This window comes from Haemorhous mexicanus, chromosome 14 (assembly GCF_027477595.1).
Source record: "Haemorhous mexicanus isolate bHaeMex1 chromosome 14, bHaeMex1.pri, whole genome shotgun sequence".
NCBI classification, from domain to species: domain Eukaryota; kingdom Metazoa; phylum Chordata; class Aves; order Passeriformes; family Fringillidae; genus Haemorhous; species Haemorhous mexicanus.
The window spans coordinates 3,484,693-3,500,821 of record NC_082354.1 but is presented as its reverse complement, the minus strand read 5'-3'; the positions used below and the strand labels follow the sequence as shown (position 1 = coordinate 3,500,821).

General features: G+C 49.2%; 1 protein-coding gene across 1 annotated transcript; it reads right to left on the bottom strand.

The window, feature by feature from the left end:
- Window positions 1-770: 770 nt before the first annotated feature.
- Window positions 771-14,634, bottom strand: UPRT (uracil phosphoribosyltransferase homolog). Its single transcript, XM_059859451.1, has 7 exons — window positions 14,312-14,634; window positions 8,694-8,736; window positions 4,966-5,035; window positions 3,862-3,924; window positions 2,814-2,975; window positions 1,911-2,009; window positions 771-1,166 (listed from the first exon to the last, which is right to left on the bottom strand). Exons 1-7 carry the CDS (start codon window positions 14,605-14,607, stop codon window positions 1,060-1,062), a joined length of 840 nt encoding a protein of 279 aa, XP_059715434.1. The 5' UTR covers window positions 14,608-14,634; the 3' UTR covers window positions 771-1,059.
- Window positions 14,635-16,129: the final 1,495 nt, after the last annotated feature.

Below are 16,129 nucleotides of genomic sequence, written 5' to 3'. Positions count from 1 at the left end.
GGAAGGTTCTTTATCTGTGACAAAAAGATTCATGGTGTGAGCAGCCCAGACCTGAGCACTCCACTCACCTGAGTGAGAGGTAAGGACACTACTTGAGACAACATTCCCTAATCCTGCAATTGTAGAATATGGAGATATTTTAAAATAATAATGGTTTCTATTGTATTCATGAATTTCCCCAAAGTTACAGGAAGGGGAGGTGCTGGCCAGCTGGGTATGGTATGTTTGATGCCAGGGGATTTAAAGAAAGAAGGGATCTGGCTGCAGACTGATGTTTAATGTGACCCAAACAATGAGTGCCCTGAGGCTTTGGAAAGGCTGCTGAGCCCTGAGGGCCACGCTTGTCTTCTGGCTGTGGTGCTCTGTGAACAGGACTAGAAATTGAGTTCCAGCTTTTTGCTGCAGTTTTCCTGTCATTTAAAGGGTTGTTGAGACTGATCCAGCCACAAGTTTTGTCTCATAGAATGCCCAAGTTCTGTATGTGTAGAATTTCCACAGGCAATGCTGCTCCCACCCCCAGTTCCCACCCAGTTTGCACCTTTGCTGCAACAGGAATCTTCTTGATTCAGGAGCCCTGAGCAAGACAACCAGGGGTGTTTCACTATTTGAGAATAATGTTTGCAGAGCAAAATTCCAAGAGTTGTATCTTTTATACCAGCCAAAGACCAAAAATCCATGTGGCTGCTCAGAAGGACCCTGAGATTTGGAAGCACCAGGACTGGCTGTGGCTGGAGTGATGCCAAGAGACCCTAGAAATGAAGGACACTCCCTGGGGGTTTAGTTGGGTTTATTTTGCTCTTGCAGGCTGCCATGGACACGCTGGAGAAGAATAAATAGGTTAAAGCAGAGTGTGGCAATGACAGAGCCCCAACATGGAGATGCTTGACCATGTAACCAGAGTGCTTTGTCACTGTGCCTGACCCCTGTTCAGGCCAGCACTAACCTAAGCTAGTTGGCCAGAAAGCTTTTCAAACATGCCCTCGACCAACTCAATAGTAATAAAATGTAAAAAAAACCTCTTGTAATGCCATAGAGTCATATCCAGTTGTTCCAAGACTGTCAGTCTGTCCCAAAATACTTCTGTCCAAAGTGTGTTGGTGCAACAGGATGCACTTCTGTGGTTAAAATGGTGATTTCTGGGAATTCCTGGATGATGGATTTGGCACCTTGGAAGAGACAGCAAAGGCAATAATGACTACAGCACTTCAGCCCATGTCAAATCATGATCAGCACTATTCCAAAAGTAAGTCAGGCTCTGTGCTTCTGTCTCCTCTTCCTGTTCCTGCCTTAGCTAATCATCTATGAACAAAACTGCCTGACTTCAGGGCATTGCTTTTTTGGGGTTTTCTTCTTTGGAATGGCCTAGCCCATACACCCAGACTCCCAATTAAAGTGGTTACAGGCTGCTCTGCAGTTCAGCTGAGTTTTTTGATAGTGATTTCTGCCAGGGCCAATTTCTAAGACAACACACAAGATCCTCTTTCCTCCCAGAGAAGCAAATGTTCCTCATTTAGATCCCCTTTTACCTCTAACCTGCAGCCAGGCCAGTTCTGTAGCTCTATTCAGCTCCCACTCCTGGTGTTGCTCTGGTGCCCACATGCCATGGTCCAGAAGAGCAGCTGGCCTGGCACTGCTCTGTGAGCCATGGACTGGCAGTGCTGCAAGCTCCTGCTTTCAGGAACACTCTCCCATTTGCAGTTTTGCCACTCAGTCCCCTCCTCACTGCCCACACCAAACACGGTGCTGTCTTTGCTCAGTCTTACAATTCAGCCAAAAAAACCCCAAACCTGCTCTGAGCAAAGCGATGCTGCCATGGCAGAGGCACAGCTCTGCCCTGCCTGTCCCCTGTGTGACTGATGGCACTGTCCCCAGCAGACACAGCTGTGCCCACTCCTGTGCCCCCCGCTCACCGTGAGGTGTGGAGAAGAGGCTGAGCAGGATGATGACGCTGGGCTGGACCCCGTGTTCCACGAGCACTTTGACAGCCTCGATGACCGTGTTCCCAGTACCTGAGAGGCAAAGAGGGGAGAGGGTTTAGGGGTTTTGCCCTGGGTAATGAACTTGTCCTCAGCTGTCTGAGAATACCTGTGGTACAGCTGGTGTGACTGAATGGTGACTCTGTCCTTTCCCACTGGAAAGGCATCACCTCTGCACATACTCCTTGTTCTCCTAATGGCAGAACTCGGAGTGGACAAGTAACCTCATCCCAAACTTCTTATAATATTAATCTAGAAATGTCTCAGAATAAAAAAATCACTGTTTGAGTCTTTTTCCAAGGTAAATTTCATATAATTAAATTTATATCCAATCTTAATCTCCACCTTTCTCCCAAAAGCAGCCATGCCCAAACGATTTGCTCTGCACTCACACTGCTGTAGCTGAGTAACGTGTGTCCTGGCACAGCCTGATCAATTCCCTGCTCTGTCCCCTGTGTCCTGGCACAGCCTGATCAATTCCCTGCTCTGTCCCCTGTGTCCTGGCACAGCCTGATCAATTCCCTGCTCTGTCCCCTGTGTCCTGGCACAGCCTGATCAATTCCCTGCTCTGTCCCCTGTGTCCTGGCACAGCCTGATCAGTTCCCTCCTGTCCCCTGTGTCCTGGCACAGCCTGATCAATTCCCTGCTCTGTCCCCTGTGTCCTGGCACAGCCTGATCAGTTCCCTGCTCTGTCCCCTGTGTCCTGGCACAGCCTGATCAGTCCCCTCCTGTCCCCTGAACCCAGCAGAAAACCCCAGCAGAGCCGCAGGTGAGGCCATTTTCAGGCAGTGCCGCGCTCAGAGGAGCCCGGCTGTCCGTGCTGGCGGCAGCACTCACTCAGGATCGGGTACATGAGCAGCACTTTCCTCCTGTAGATGTCGGGGGGGAACTTGGCGTAGTACACCTTGGCTCGCTGCGTCTCCTCGTCGCTCTGGATCAGGATTTTCCCGATGCGGATGGAGCGGCAGCAGTCCCGCAGGCCCTGCTCCATCGCCTCCCCTGCAGGGGCAGCACAGACACAGCAGCACGTGGTGACACTGGGAAAGGGGCTGCAGGGACAGGGACAGTCCCAAAGGAACAGTCGAAAAGGGACAGTCCCCGGATGGACAGTGCCCAAAATTAGAGTTCCAAAGACATAGTCCCAAATGGACTGTCCCCAAAGGACACTCCCCAAAGGACAGTCTTCAAATGGACAGTCCCAAAGGGACAGTCCCCAAAGGACAGTCCCAAAGGGACAGCCCCACCCCTGTGGTCCCAAAGGAACACTCCCCAAAAGGACAGTCCCCAGATGAACAGTCCCAAAGGGACAGTCCCACCCCTGTGCTGGTGGACAGTTCTAAGCATTAAAACACCTGAAGCTCTTCCCCTTTTCCCCCTGTTTACAGCAAACCGAGCCTCCTCAGTGTTCCCGAGCTCTGGGTTTGGTGCTCCCAGCTGTGCTGAGCTCTCACAGGACAGAGCTGGAAAGGTCAGGAGGGGCAGGTGGGGTTTGGGGACATCCCGGTGACAGAGGGTGGGGCAGAGTGTGGGGCCAGAGCTGGCTTTGCCAGCACAGATCCAAAGGTTTGCCCAGCACTGGGCACTGACAGGGACTCTGCCCCCACGGAGCGTGGCTGGGTGGGGCCCTGGCTCTGGGCACAAGAGGCAAACAGGGGAGGGCACTTGGCCCCTCCCAGGGAACAGCTGCCAGGGAAGGGGCCACAGCAAAGCTGTTCCAGCCGTTTGTATCCTTAAAGGTTAACGGGAGATATTCCTGGACATTCTCTTATCAAGGATACCTAAGAAAGAATTTGGGTAAACCTCTTGTTGCACATCTTTGAAAGGAAGTTGCTTCCAGGTTTCCAAAGCACTTTATGTGTGTCCTTCAGCAGCCAGCAGCACCTACCACTTCTCATGATGCTGACCCCGCAGTTTCCCTTTTCGAATCGGACTCCTTCATACTTGTGTCCTGTGAGGAAAGAAACCAGGGCTCAGTGGCTGCTCCCTTCTGCCCTCTCTGAGCAGAGATGGGTCTGGGTCTGTCACTGACTGATGGCAACAGATGTGACACCAATGCTCAAGAGGTGAAGTCGCTGCTGTTTGATGTAAAAAGGAGCACAGGTAAGGGATGGTGCCTCCTGGGTGAGTGTCTGAACTCTCTCTGCTTCCTCAGTTGAGGGTTTGCAGTTCATCATTTCTCTAAGTGTAAATAAAGCCACACCAATGCTTTACTCCAGAGTGGGAGTGTCACCCTGCAGGGATGCAAGTGCAGTTCTCAGGGGGAACAGGACTCAGCTGGTGGACATCTCACAGGGGTGCTGTGGGTCACACCATGGAGCTGAGCACTTCCCCCAACCTGCTGATGCACTCAGCAGCTGCCTGAGTACTGCACACCTGAGGATCTGTAACCTTACAGATCTTGACAGCTGACAGGAGGAACCACAACTCCTGCAATGGTTTTCTCTAATGCCAGTTTGCATTTCCTGCTCATCCTCACTCCCAGCTGGCCCCAGCTGCAGGGCCAAATTTAGGCTGGCAAGGCAAAGCTGCTTGTGCCAAGCACTTTTTCCTTGATGGGCATGTGAAATGTCATCAGTTTTAGTTCAAGGCTGTGGTGTGGGCAGGTGAACTGATCGTGCACATACACTGGTACATTTTCCTCATGGTTTTGCAAGACCACTGTAATCCTCAGTGAAATGACAGTGTTGAATGCTTTGCTCAGTTGTGATATGTGCCTTGTAGCTTTTGAAACCAGCAGGGACAGTCACTCTGCCCTCCTCAGAGCTCCCCAGGGAAGTGCTCATGGCACCAAGTCTGTCAGAGTTCAAAGACCATCTGGATGTTGTAGGGTTCAGTTTCAGGCAGCTCTCTGAGGAGAGGGAGTTGAACTCAGTGATCCTCTGAGTCCCTTCCAGCTCAGGATATTCTCTAACTCTTGGAATAAGTCTATGTATTTTGATATCAGTTCCATCTCCAGTCCTACCCGGGCCAGGGGTGGTTTCCCACATACCTGTTGGAGTGGTCACAGTACATTCTGTGTAGGGCAGTTGGTTCAGTCCCTCTTCAACCACGAGTCTGATCTGTGGAACCAAGGAGATGAGTCAGCTTTAAGGGATTGTTATCTCTGGAGATAAGGCACTACATGGCAGTAGTAGTTCCAAGGACTGGGTGAGGCCAAAGGGTCTAAAAGGGTTAGCAGTTAGGGACTGAATTTAGGGACCTTTTGGGGGTGAGGCCTAGGTTTTGGCCACAAATCAAACAAAGGCGTTGAAGAACAAAACTGGGAGAAGAGAGGGGTTCATAAGCAACCATAAAACTGACTTTATTTACATCTGGTAGGCAGAGGCTTCACAGACAAATTATTCTCAACAGATGAGTGAGGCACCAATGTCACTCCATTTGCTGACAGGAAATCCTGGTGAGGGAAAGGTGAAGCTCCTCCTCAGCCAGGCTCTATTTTCACATCCCTGTTTCTAGGACTAAACTGCAGCTGGGCTGCCAGAACAGCCCCAGGAGCTGCAGCAATGCACTCACACCACCCGTGCCAAAAGACAAGTCAGCAGCTCCAGGAATCTCTTTATCACCTTCACCTCCCAGCTCCTGCCAGCTCTGGTTTCCAGGTGGTGCTGCAATCCCTGCACTTTTGGATGGTCCAGGTGGAGGGGCAGCTCATGAGCCCCCAGCCCTCCCCTGGTCTGCCCTGCAAAGTACCAAACACATCTGCAGCCAGAATGACTGTCCTGGAGGATGCTCTGGGGATTAAAGATGTGAGAATTCTCTCTGTTCACGAGCCAAAGATTCACAGCCCAGAACTGCTCAAGGAAAGCTACTGCCAAGCAAGACCTTTAACTAAAAAAATCACTGATTATTCAAAATTCACTGTGGGATGGAGAGTGAGGCAATGCTCCTGGGATGGAGCAGGTGTACTGCTCACTTCAAGGCAGTTCTTATTCCTGAGGGCAGCCTGGAAGGTTTTCCTGCTCTTCCATTCCTGCCCTTCCATTCCTGGCACACAAGCAGCCTCTGCTAGAAATGGTCCCTTATATTTATAATCTCTCTTTCAAGGTATTTTTAGTCATTTTAGTACAACTTTTTCTTCCTAGAGCTCTGTTTGTGGCAGCCATACTCAGAGGTTGTGGTCAGTTTCTAGGACATTTGTACCCAATTTTATTTTATGTTTTTGAACTTACTTCAACAACAACAACAACAAAAAAAGCCAACCTATTTGCCAGGTTTGGAAGAAAAGCCTTTTTCATTTTTCTGTAGTGCTGACATTGCTCCACATAATCTGCCAAAAGTTTGGAGTAATCCAGTAAAGGTCCTATGGTCAAATAATCTCTGTGATCTCCCTACACTTATGAGTGTTTTACACAGAGGCTGGAAGGATTCTTTGTCAATTTGTCAGTGTTGATAAAACATTTATTTTTGCACTGTGCTTCCTGCCACCTCCACCCTCAGGGATTGATTTCCTCCTCTTTTCTCTCGTGCCCCAAGAACCAGCTGCTCCTCTCCCAGAGAGGTGGCTGCCATTGCTTAGAAGATAAAACCAGTGTTATTACAGCCCCTCATGAAACAGGAAGTAAAGCTTTGGTCCCAAGGTAGAAAATCCCCTAGTCCATTATGTGTGGCTTTTCTTGGAAGCCCAAGAGGAGGAAGAACATCCTCTGCATCTGTACAGTTCTCTGCAGCTCAGCATTTCAAATCATTTTGAATGCTCACCCCCTGAAAGAGGCAGGAGGGCAGAAAGGTGAAGTGACCTGGTCAGTGTTACACGGGGAGCTGCTGGTAGGGCTGAGAGATGAATTCATGGCTCCAGCTCAGGCCTCCAGTTCCCCCCCAAAATGTGCTCTCTGCTGCAGAGCAGCAGCACTGTGACACCAGTTCAGTGCCTCCAGTGTGGGTGCTGGGACCAGGGGGAGCCTCCTGCCCTAGAGGAGCTCTGTGCCCTTCCCAGCACCTGCCCTGAGTTCCAGCTGTGCCCAGTTCCACCACCAGCAGCCATGAGGACTGATTATCTCCCATGCCAGGGGCTGCTTCTCCTCCTTCACAAACACCACATAGGTTTGTCTTGGTCCTTCCTCCTCATGGCTTTAACCTCACTTCTTTCCCTTCAGGATCCCTGGCAGTGACTTTCAGACATTCCCTGCCAACCTCCACCACCCATTAACCCCTTTTTCTCACAAGTACCTTCACACATTTACTTTGTGTCATCCCCTTATGTGAGAAATGAACTGCCAGAAGAAAAAACTGCACCACCAGAAATCCATCACCTTTGGAATCCCTCCTTAAGACCTCTCCCTCTGGTGACCTCAGGAGACACTGCCCCAACAGCTGCCAGGGTAGCTTCATTCTCTTCATTCTCCTTCCCAAGCTTAACTTCATTCTCATTTCCTCCCTGCAACAAGGTGCATTTTCTTCCCCTATAATCCCACACTTTTCTTCATGCATTGTCTCTTGCATTAAACTCTGTTTGCTCTCTGGGTGAAAAACATGACAAGTCATAACTGTTTGCACCTTGCCAAGTTTAGTAGAGACCAAATTCCACATGAAATTATAACTGTTCTTTGTCACACCTCGGAAAAATATTCAGAAACTGAGAGTCCTACATATTCTTTTGTGCAAAATTCCCCCCACAAGATGGAAACCAGAGCAGCAGGTGCTGTGGCAAGGAGCTGCAGCACACAGAGGCTCTCTGGCTGTGCTGGCATCGAGGACACTGCTGCAAGGACCTGAACTCACTGCCTGGATCTGCAGCTTCCAGCAATGAGAGGGGGGGAAAACAATCATTGTTTGCCTCAGAACAGGGCAGGACACCCCAGAAAGGTGAGAAGGTACTTGGAAAAAGGTCCTTCACACTAATTACTGACAGGAAGGTACTGGAATGCAGGAAACATCCTCAAGAAGGGGAAAGTAGGGGAGAAAGTGGAAAGCCATGAAGATAAACAGCACTGCAGTCACAATCTTAGCTTGTGGTCATATCTAAGCCTGAGCAAGCCTGGATTAAGCTTGGGCTCATCACAGGAGAGCTGCCTGCTGTGGCTGCAACTGTGAATGGTCTCTGGACTATGCTGGAAGGGGAAAACCACTTCCCTCTGTTAATGAGAGTGAATTGCAAAAAGCAAACACCCTTGTGGAAACAAGTTAGTGTGTGTAGTAGCAAGTGCTGGGGTTTTCTTTAAGCTTGTAATTTGAATGAGATAAAGGCTACACTCCCAGCAGTCTCTGCTCTGACTTACTACAACATGTGAAAACTTCAAACTGCTTTGTCCCTGCCAGTAACCACCACATGGCTGAAGACAAATTCTCCATGTGGATGCACCCAGAGATAATAATCTAATATACACCAAGTGCCAGGAGGCACTTCTGCATGCAAGCAACTGGTAAGATCTAGGCTGTAAGAAATTGTACTGCTTTGTTCACAAGATCAAAAGTGCTGCTTCAAACTAAAACTCAATTATCTGCAACCTCTGTGCATCTGTTTTTGAAGAGAATTTTCTTATTACTGCAGGTCTCTGTCCTCAAGTAGCTATGTCTGGTAACACCATGGTTTCTGGAACCTGTTGAGATGAAACAGTGAACAGAAGTCCCTATACAGAAAGTTGCAGTCACACAGCAATTTCCTTTGGGTAGGAAAAAAAAAAAAAGCTGCTGTCACACTACCATTCCTCTGTCCTGAAAGACCCATTTCATGGAAGAGTTGCAAAGTACAATATCAAGAAGAAGAAATTCTTCACCTACCAGACGATCAGCAGAAAATACGAAGTCTCCTCTACTGGATTTCCTGAAAAAGGTAATAATTTACATTTTAAACTGGGTAATAACTTTAAGAACATTGCTTAAATACAACATTAAATACTATATTCCAAAGCAGTTCAGAGAAAAGTCTCCTATCATACACTGAATTTATCCCAGAGGTTCTGCATCCTGGGTTTCCTGGCTGGTGGCAGAGATGCAGTGACCCAGCACTGGGGTTTGGCTCTTGCTGCTGGCAGTGCTGCTGCTCTGTACCAGGAGCAATTAAACACAAGAGGATGGTGCTCTCTGGGTTTCCCATGGTACTGCTGCTCCAGCTCAGTTCCAAAACACCTCCTGAGCTCAGATATTCCCTGCAGCTCTGAGCAAGTGAGCTTTGCTTGCCTGTCCTCCAGTCAGACAGAAACTGTGGGGCAATGATCATGCAGATCCTTAACCCAGGGCTGACAACACACCTGATAAGCAGGAGATACACCCTGTCTTATCTGGAACTCACTGGGTGTGATCAGATCAGTGAATGTGAGGTTAAACTGAGCAGGGATTAATGAGCATTCCCATGAAAACACCTCTCTGCCTCTTACTAGTTTGGGTACAACCTTTTGCTGGTGTGCCTGTGTGGCTTTTGGCCCTTTCAGAAGGCAAAATGAAAGGTTAAAAGCCTGAATTCTAAAAGCAGCTTTAACACCTTGCTTCCCATGCCAAGAGCAACTCTCACTACACCAGAATAGGACACATTTCCCATCAAGGAGCCAACACTCACAGGACAGTGGCTTTGAAAACCCTCAGACACAGCACCAACATGGTAAGAGGTAGTTGTAAATGAAATGTCCTATTAATCCCTCTCATGTTTTCAAGCCCTAATACTCTGCATGTCTCCTTAAATACCATTTTGTATTTAATCCCCAAGATTCTGAGACACCTCATGCTTACATGAATGAAAGTCAAGAGGTTTGCCTGCTCATTGCCTAGGAACCAGTCACTTATTCCCACTTTAAAAAAGAGCAATAGCTTAATCTAGTTTCATTCCTTGCATTAATAACACACTGTTAAAATACTGTTTGCTTTTTTCCCCCCCCTTCTTTCTGGTACTGACAGGATATTCCTAACTTTCTGTTCTTTTGACATTAACTAGACAGGCAATGCTCAAAAAGACCCCAAAACTGGGGGGAAAAAAAAAAAAAAAACAAAAAACAATCCCAAATCTGTACAATTATATGACCCGATTTTATTAAGGCTTTTGGAAAGTTTCATACTTCTCTCTGCAGTGTACATAAGTATTTTTAAAAGAGGGAAGAAGCCAAGTGGCCTTCCAGAACCTAGAAATTTCAGAAAATTTAGCTGAATTTCACAAATAGGTGTAAGACAGACCCAACAATGTCCAGACCACAGTTTTGCCTGCAAAGTGATAACGCGTTCTGAGTGAATATTCTGAGATGTTAATGCAGATTAGGAAGCTTTGAACCAACTCCTCTGTCCTTGCAGAGACACAGATGTTCCTCTGCACAGTTCACTGAACACCCTTCATTGGTCATACCTGGTTTTTGAGAAGGGGAGAGCAACAGACAATGACAGTGCATACAAATAACAGTAATACAGAAAATGTCAGACCACGTGTACAGGAGCAGCTGGAAAGCTGCAACCACATCTCAAACCCCACATCCTGTCAGAATTGCCAGGGGGCAGGAAAAAAAAGAGGTTTTATGTGAAAACACTGTAACCTGTTCTTCCTAAATACCAGCAAGAAATACATAAAGCAACAATTCATGTCAGACTAGAAACTGTTTCAGCTGCTTCATCAAGTAACAAGACAACATCTAAAAATAAGAGGCATTAAAACCTAACTTGTAGCAGGAACATTGTGTTACACAATATAAATGAGTTTCACTTTGCTTCTGAAGGCAGGGGAGTGTGGCTGATATCACAGTGTCTGTCTTGGGAGGCGAGAAGAAATGGGTTTTTTGGGACTGTGTTGTAATATAAAGTAGCTGCAGGGTTTCTTCCTGGTTTAGCACTTGGTACTAGTGACAAACACTGTCAGGTCTACAGGTATTGGAGCTTCAGTAATTCCTGTTTCTCTCATTACCTCACAGAACTTGTTGAGAGACACCCAGGGTGAGGGCCAGGCTGGAAAAAAGCCACTTCCCTACAGAGGATTTGTAAAAGGTTTTTAAGGAAACTGAAGGCACTGGATGAGCTGTTGGCACTCAGGGAGATGATGTAGCTGGGAACAGGTCCCTGTTCTACCTGCAGCACTTCAGCACTAAATGGACTGCAGTGTTTAATTATTTTCATGCAGGGGCTGGGATGCAGAGGGATCCCAGCCTCCCTGCCTGCAGCAGTTGTCCTTAGCCAGCACAGGTGAGTTACACACTCCTGAACACCCTGCTCTGTGCAGCAGCCAGGACTGCACATCCAGCCACTCTGCCACCTGCATTTCTATGTTATGATTCTGTTCCTTAGGGAATAAGAAGCTTTAGCAGAATATCACAGAATGATCTCACCCAACAGACACAAGAACCTCAAAATATCTGGATTTAAATCGTAGCTCCTGTTAAATCATGAGTTAAAATGACACTGCCAGCCTGAGCTAACGAATTGTCTTCTATATAAACACATCATTGAACTATTCATTTCAGTTTCCAGATCCCTGGTTCACATCTGAGGCTAGAGATTACCTTGAGATCATTCTCTCCTTGTAAAGAGACTGTAACTGTTCTAGAATGTTCAGTGCTTCAGTGCATCAGCTCACATCCCATCGGAGCACTCGAGGTCCATATCCCACTCAGTATAAAAGGCACCCATTAAGCACTTGCTGAGCACAAGACTGACAAGGCTGAGGGAAAATGAGGAAACCCAGGCACAGTGAAGTTGAGGTGATCTATCCATCTCCCCAACTCTGGCCCACAGACCAAGTTCTTGTTAATTTTAAGGAAGCAAAAGTGCCGTTTCAATCTGCCAGGAGGACATCCCTGTCTCAGCCAGCCACCTCTGAATCCCATGGGACACCATCACCAGCAACATGAAGGTGGGTTTTTCTTTACAGTAATACCAATTGAAAGGCCATGATTTCTTTCTCTGAATCCTCCCAGAAACAAGGAAAGAGCTTTCCACTTCTCTGAGCAGCTCATGCTATGGGCAAAATAGAGTCCTCAAAGCCTTCTGCATCTGGCTGACCAGACCTTAGCTCCATCCCAGCTCACTGGGATTATCTATCTGAGTATTTACCCCTTCCCCACTTACAGTAATAGTCCCAAATTAACTGGGTTTTTTCCCTACTTTTGTTGCATTTCTCACTCCCCAGGAGCTTGCCTTTTAATGTCTGCCATTTTCAGATATTGCTGTATTTGGAACATCCATCCTCTGCAGCACTGAGGATTCTAAATATTCTCCTTGAGTTAAGGTGTTACCTGCTCTTTTTTAACCCAGAAAGTCTAAGTGACAGGGCTCTAACTGCCTGTAGATGACAGCTCCTCCTTCTTCCAAGCACTGTATGTCAACAACCTCTCCATCAGCTTCAATTGGATTTTTTGACCAGCAGCTGCTCTGAGGCACATTGCTGCCAGTTCACAAACACAGTTCTGAGGAGGAGTTTCTTTTAGCACCTGGTTTGAATGCTACAGTAGCAACAGAGTTGTCTTATGAACAGTGCCTAAAAAATCCTCTTCTCCTTTCAGCATCCTCCTGAATGACAGGTATGAAAATAGGTCAGTCCAAGGTCTCTTAATGAGATGAAGCTGAATTCCTGGGACAGAACACAAAAATAATATTTCCCTACTGTCCTTACCTACAAACCCAGCCTTTCTGAGTAGGCTGCTATCCCATTTTCCTCACTGGTTGGGAAGGGAGCTTGGAAGTGACAGTCCCATCCCTACTTCCAGGGCAACATCACACTCAGAATAAAGTACAGCCTGTGATTGCTGCAGCTGCTCTGATTAATTCACTGTTTACAAGTCCTATTCTAGACTTCCTCTTACCAAAGTCTTGTGCAATAAAGCAGATATAACTCCAAAAAATGTCCTTCAAGCTAAAATTGCAGCTGCTGCTTTCTGGATAAGCTCACTGTAACCAGAAACCTCTTAAATGTATTTGAAAGAGGTCAAAACCCATGTACAACAAAATAATAACAAAATCCCTGAGTAAAGTAATTACACTGCTAATATTTGTCTAGACATCAAAATTATATGGTTTTCACTAACCTTAAAACTAACCTTAAAACCTTTTCAGAGGCTATCACCAAGACTAGTTTGGATTCCCTCTCTGTCTCTCTCTGCTTAGGCCACTCCAGATTCCTTTTCTGCTCCAGAGAGAAGCTGCCAGCTGGGTGTTCTCACCTGTAGAGATCTTCTGGGTGGTCTTGCCACAAGTGCCCTCCTTACATCAAGACTGCACTGCCTCCAGTGTTCCTACTGCCAGGTTTTGTTTTTCCCACAATACTTTGAAAATTAAGGAAAAGCTTCTACAAACTTGTTTAAGGTAAGAAGGCTCAGCTAAATTAATAAAAATAACAGAGATACTGTCTTTGAGAAATGGTGATCAGTTTTGCATTAAAAAATGAATTACTGTTACCTACAAAGTTGAGCCTCAAGAGCCAGAAAACAGCAAAACATGGACTATGCAGATGGACAGATGTGAAACACAGCAAGGAACAGTGTCTCTGCACTGACTTATTGCAGATGTCAGGAAGCCACTGTGTCACAAGAAGAGTTTTATTCAGAACATGATCACTATTAATAGGCTTGATTTCACACCTCTTTGCTGGTGGTTCTTGCAAACCAGTAGTTTTTAATAGATGGATGCTACTGAAGTTTGTCTTATGTTGTATGCTATATTTAATACCTTCCACTATCACCTTCCCAGTGCTGAACAAGCACAGCTACAAACGTGATCACTGGGAGGAACGTGTTGAACACCTGAGTTGCGCTGTAGAACACGGTGCTCACAGGTGTCTCCAGTAAGAGCCTGGGAACGGCTCCCCGCCCCATCCTGCCTGCAGGATGCGATCTCCAGAGAGTGGTAACGAGTCCCAGCTGCTGCCGGGCCCGCCCGCGAGATCCTAAGGTACAGCCTCCTTTCTCCAGGGCTTGACACACATTGTACTGCACGCTCCTCGGGCTGATGATGTGGCACGCAGGCTCTGTGCCGCCCGCAGGGCGGAGGTGAACAAACACCCCCATCAGCGACAGTCCAAGTGCGTGAGGGGTTTGAAGACCCGCCGAGCCGCTCAGTCCCTGGCAGTCCCGCGGCTGCGTGCGCAGGGAGCCCCGGGAGCGCTGCCCGCCCTGGGCGCGGAGCGGGCGCTGCTCTGCCCTGCCCTCGGGCCCGCCTCACCAGACATGGCCGCGCCGCCGGCCCAGGCGTTCCAGCCGGCACACGCGGCACGGTAGCGCGTCCCGCCGGCCTTGGGCTCGGCCCTCGGGCCGGGCGGGACCCCGCAGGCAGCGCCCGCCACGCGGCCCTCCGGCGGCAGCGCCGAGCCGGGCAGCCGGCACCAGGGCCCGGCAGAGAGCGGCTCGGCGGGGCTACGGCTCCCTGGAGAGGAAAGGATGAAGTGAGCGACAAGCGACGATCCCCCTCCCCGGCCCAGCCCGGCCCGGCGAGCTCACTTGTCCCTGATGATGGTCTGCAGCTCCCGCAGCTGGTCGTTCATGGGCAGCAGCTTCAGCTGCGGCCCGATGGCCGGCGCGCCGCCCTCCCCGGCGGGGACCGGCGCCGCCGCCACCACCACTCCATTGCTGCTGCTGCTGCTGCTGCTGTCCGGGCTGGGGCAGCCGCTGTCCTCGCTGGGTTCGGCGAAGCGGATCAACCGGGAGCCGCCGCTCGCCGTGGCCGTGGCGGCTGCCGGCGGCTCATCCTGCGGCCGCGGGCCGAGGCGCTGGTTCTGGCAGGGCATCGCCTCCATGCGCCGGGGCCGCGCCCCCGTGCGCGCCGCAGGGGCGGGGGAGGCGCGCCCGCCGCCCGCGCTCCATTGGCGGCCGGAGCCGCCGCTCAGGCCCGCGGCGGGAGCGCAGCGCGGGGGCGGGACTGGCACCGGCCCTGCCCCGGCCCTGCCCCGGCCCTGCCCCGGCCCTGCCCCGGCCCTGCCCCGGCCCTGCCCCGGCCCTGCCCCGGCCCTGCCCCGGCCCTGCCCCGGCCCTGCCCCGGCCCTGCCGACACTGCGCGCTCTGGGAGGGTCCCCGGGAGCTGAATAAAAGCCTCCTTTGGGTCGCTGTTTTTAAATTGAGAAAGGAGGCCTATGAGGGTTAGAAAATGAACAAGGGGTTTTTACCCGTTTTTTTCTTTTCAGCAAATCTGTACAAATCATTGCCAGGACCTTACACATCAATGCCAGACTTTCCAAGGGACACCCATGCAAACACTGGGACAGGGAAGGGATGGAACCTCTCTCTGCCAGAAATTAATCTACTGTCTGAAATTCCTGAAGGCTTGCTCTGTGCATTTTGGACGTCTAACGGGAGGTGGACTCCCAAAGGGCCCAGGAAACACCTCCCAGGAAAATGCAGCCCCTCCACTGCCTGAGAGCAACAGAGCACCGAGAGTCACTGAAGCGCACGAGACTGACAGGAGATGAAAAAGGAACCGGATTTCATGACTTACTGTCCAATACTTAATGAAATACTTGAAGACTGTTGCAGCAATATACAAGCAATACAACAAAGAATAGGCTAAGAACAGTAGAAAGAATTTGTAGTTAGAAAATCCAATGCAGTTATTCACCCTGGAGGACAAAAGCAAAGTTGAAATCAGCATCGGTGCAGCACACAGTGGTTGTAACACAAAGAGCACGAACCAGTTTTGGGGGGTTTGAAACCCCTGGATCACACAACCGAATTTGCCAACGAGCAGCTCCCCTCAGTGGCCGAAAGGGAACAGAGCTGATGGCTCTGCTTTTCCCTCCAACCCTTCCCGAGGGCCCAGGAGAAGCACAGTTCACATTTTTGGAATTGGTTTAAGGTTGGCACCACAGGTAAACGGGTCACAGAGGCAGCAGCTCGTTCCTCCTGGCTGGCTCTTGTCTGCCAAGGCAATCAGAGCTGGGAGTTCTGTGCTACTTTATTCCTTTGCAGACCTCAGGAGCCACCTTACCCCTGCCTGTTTGTTTACACACAGCCCAGTTAACCCCACAGCTGGTTAGAATTCTCCACGCACAGGGCAGCTCTAGAACGGAACACGGGGATGTACAAAAAACCCAGTGGGTGTTTGTGTCAGAACTCAGCTTTGGAAAATCCTCTACAATTTTGATCACCAGGAAGGTTCAGGTAGGGAAATGTTTGTGTTGTTTCTGAATTCTTAAATCTTCCTTTTTTTTTAAGAAATAAAAGGAGGAGTTTAAGAAATGTAGTGGCAGGAACTCTGAAAGGTGTAAAGCTCAATTATTCCATGCAGCTTTCTGCACAGACTGTCAACAAATGAGAGAGGCATAT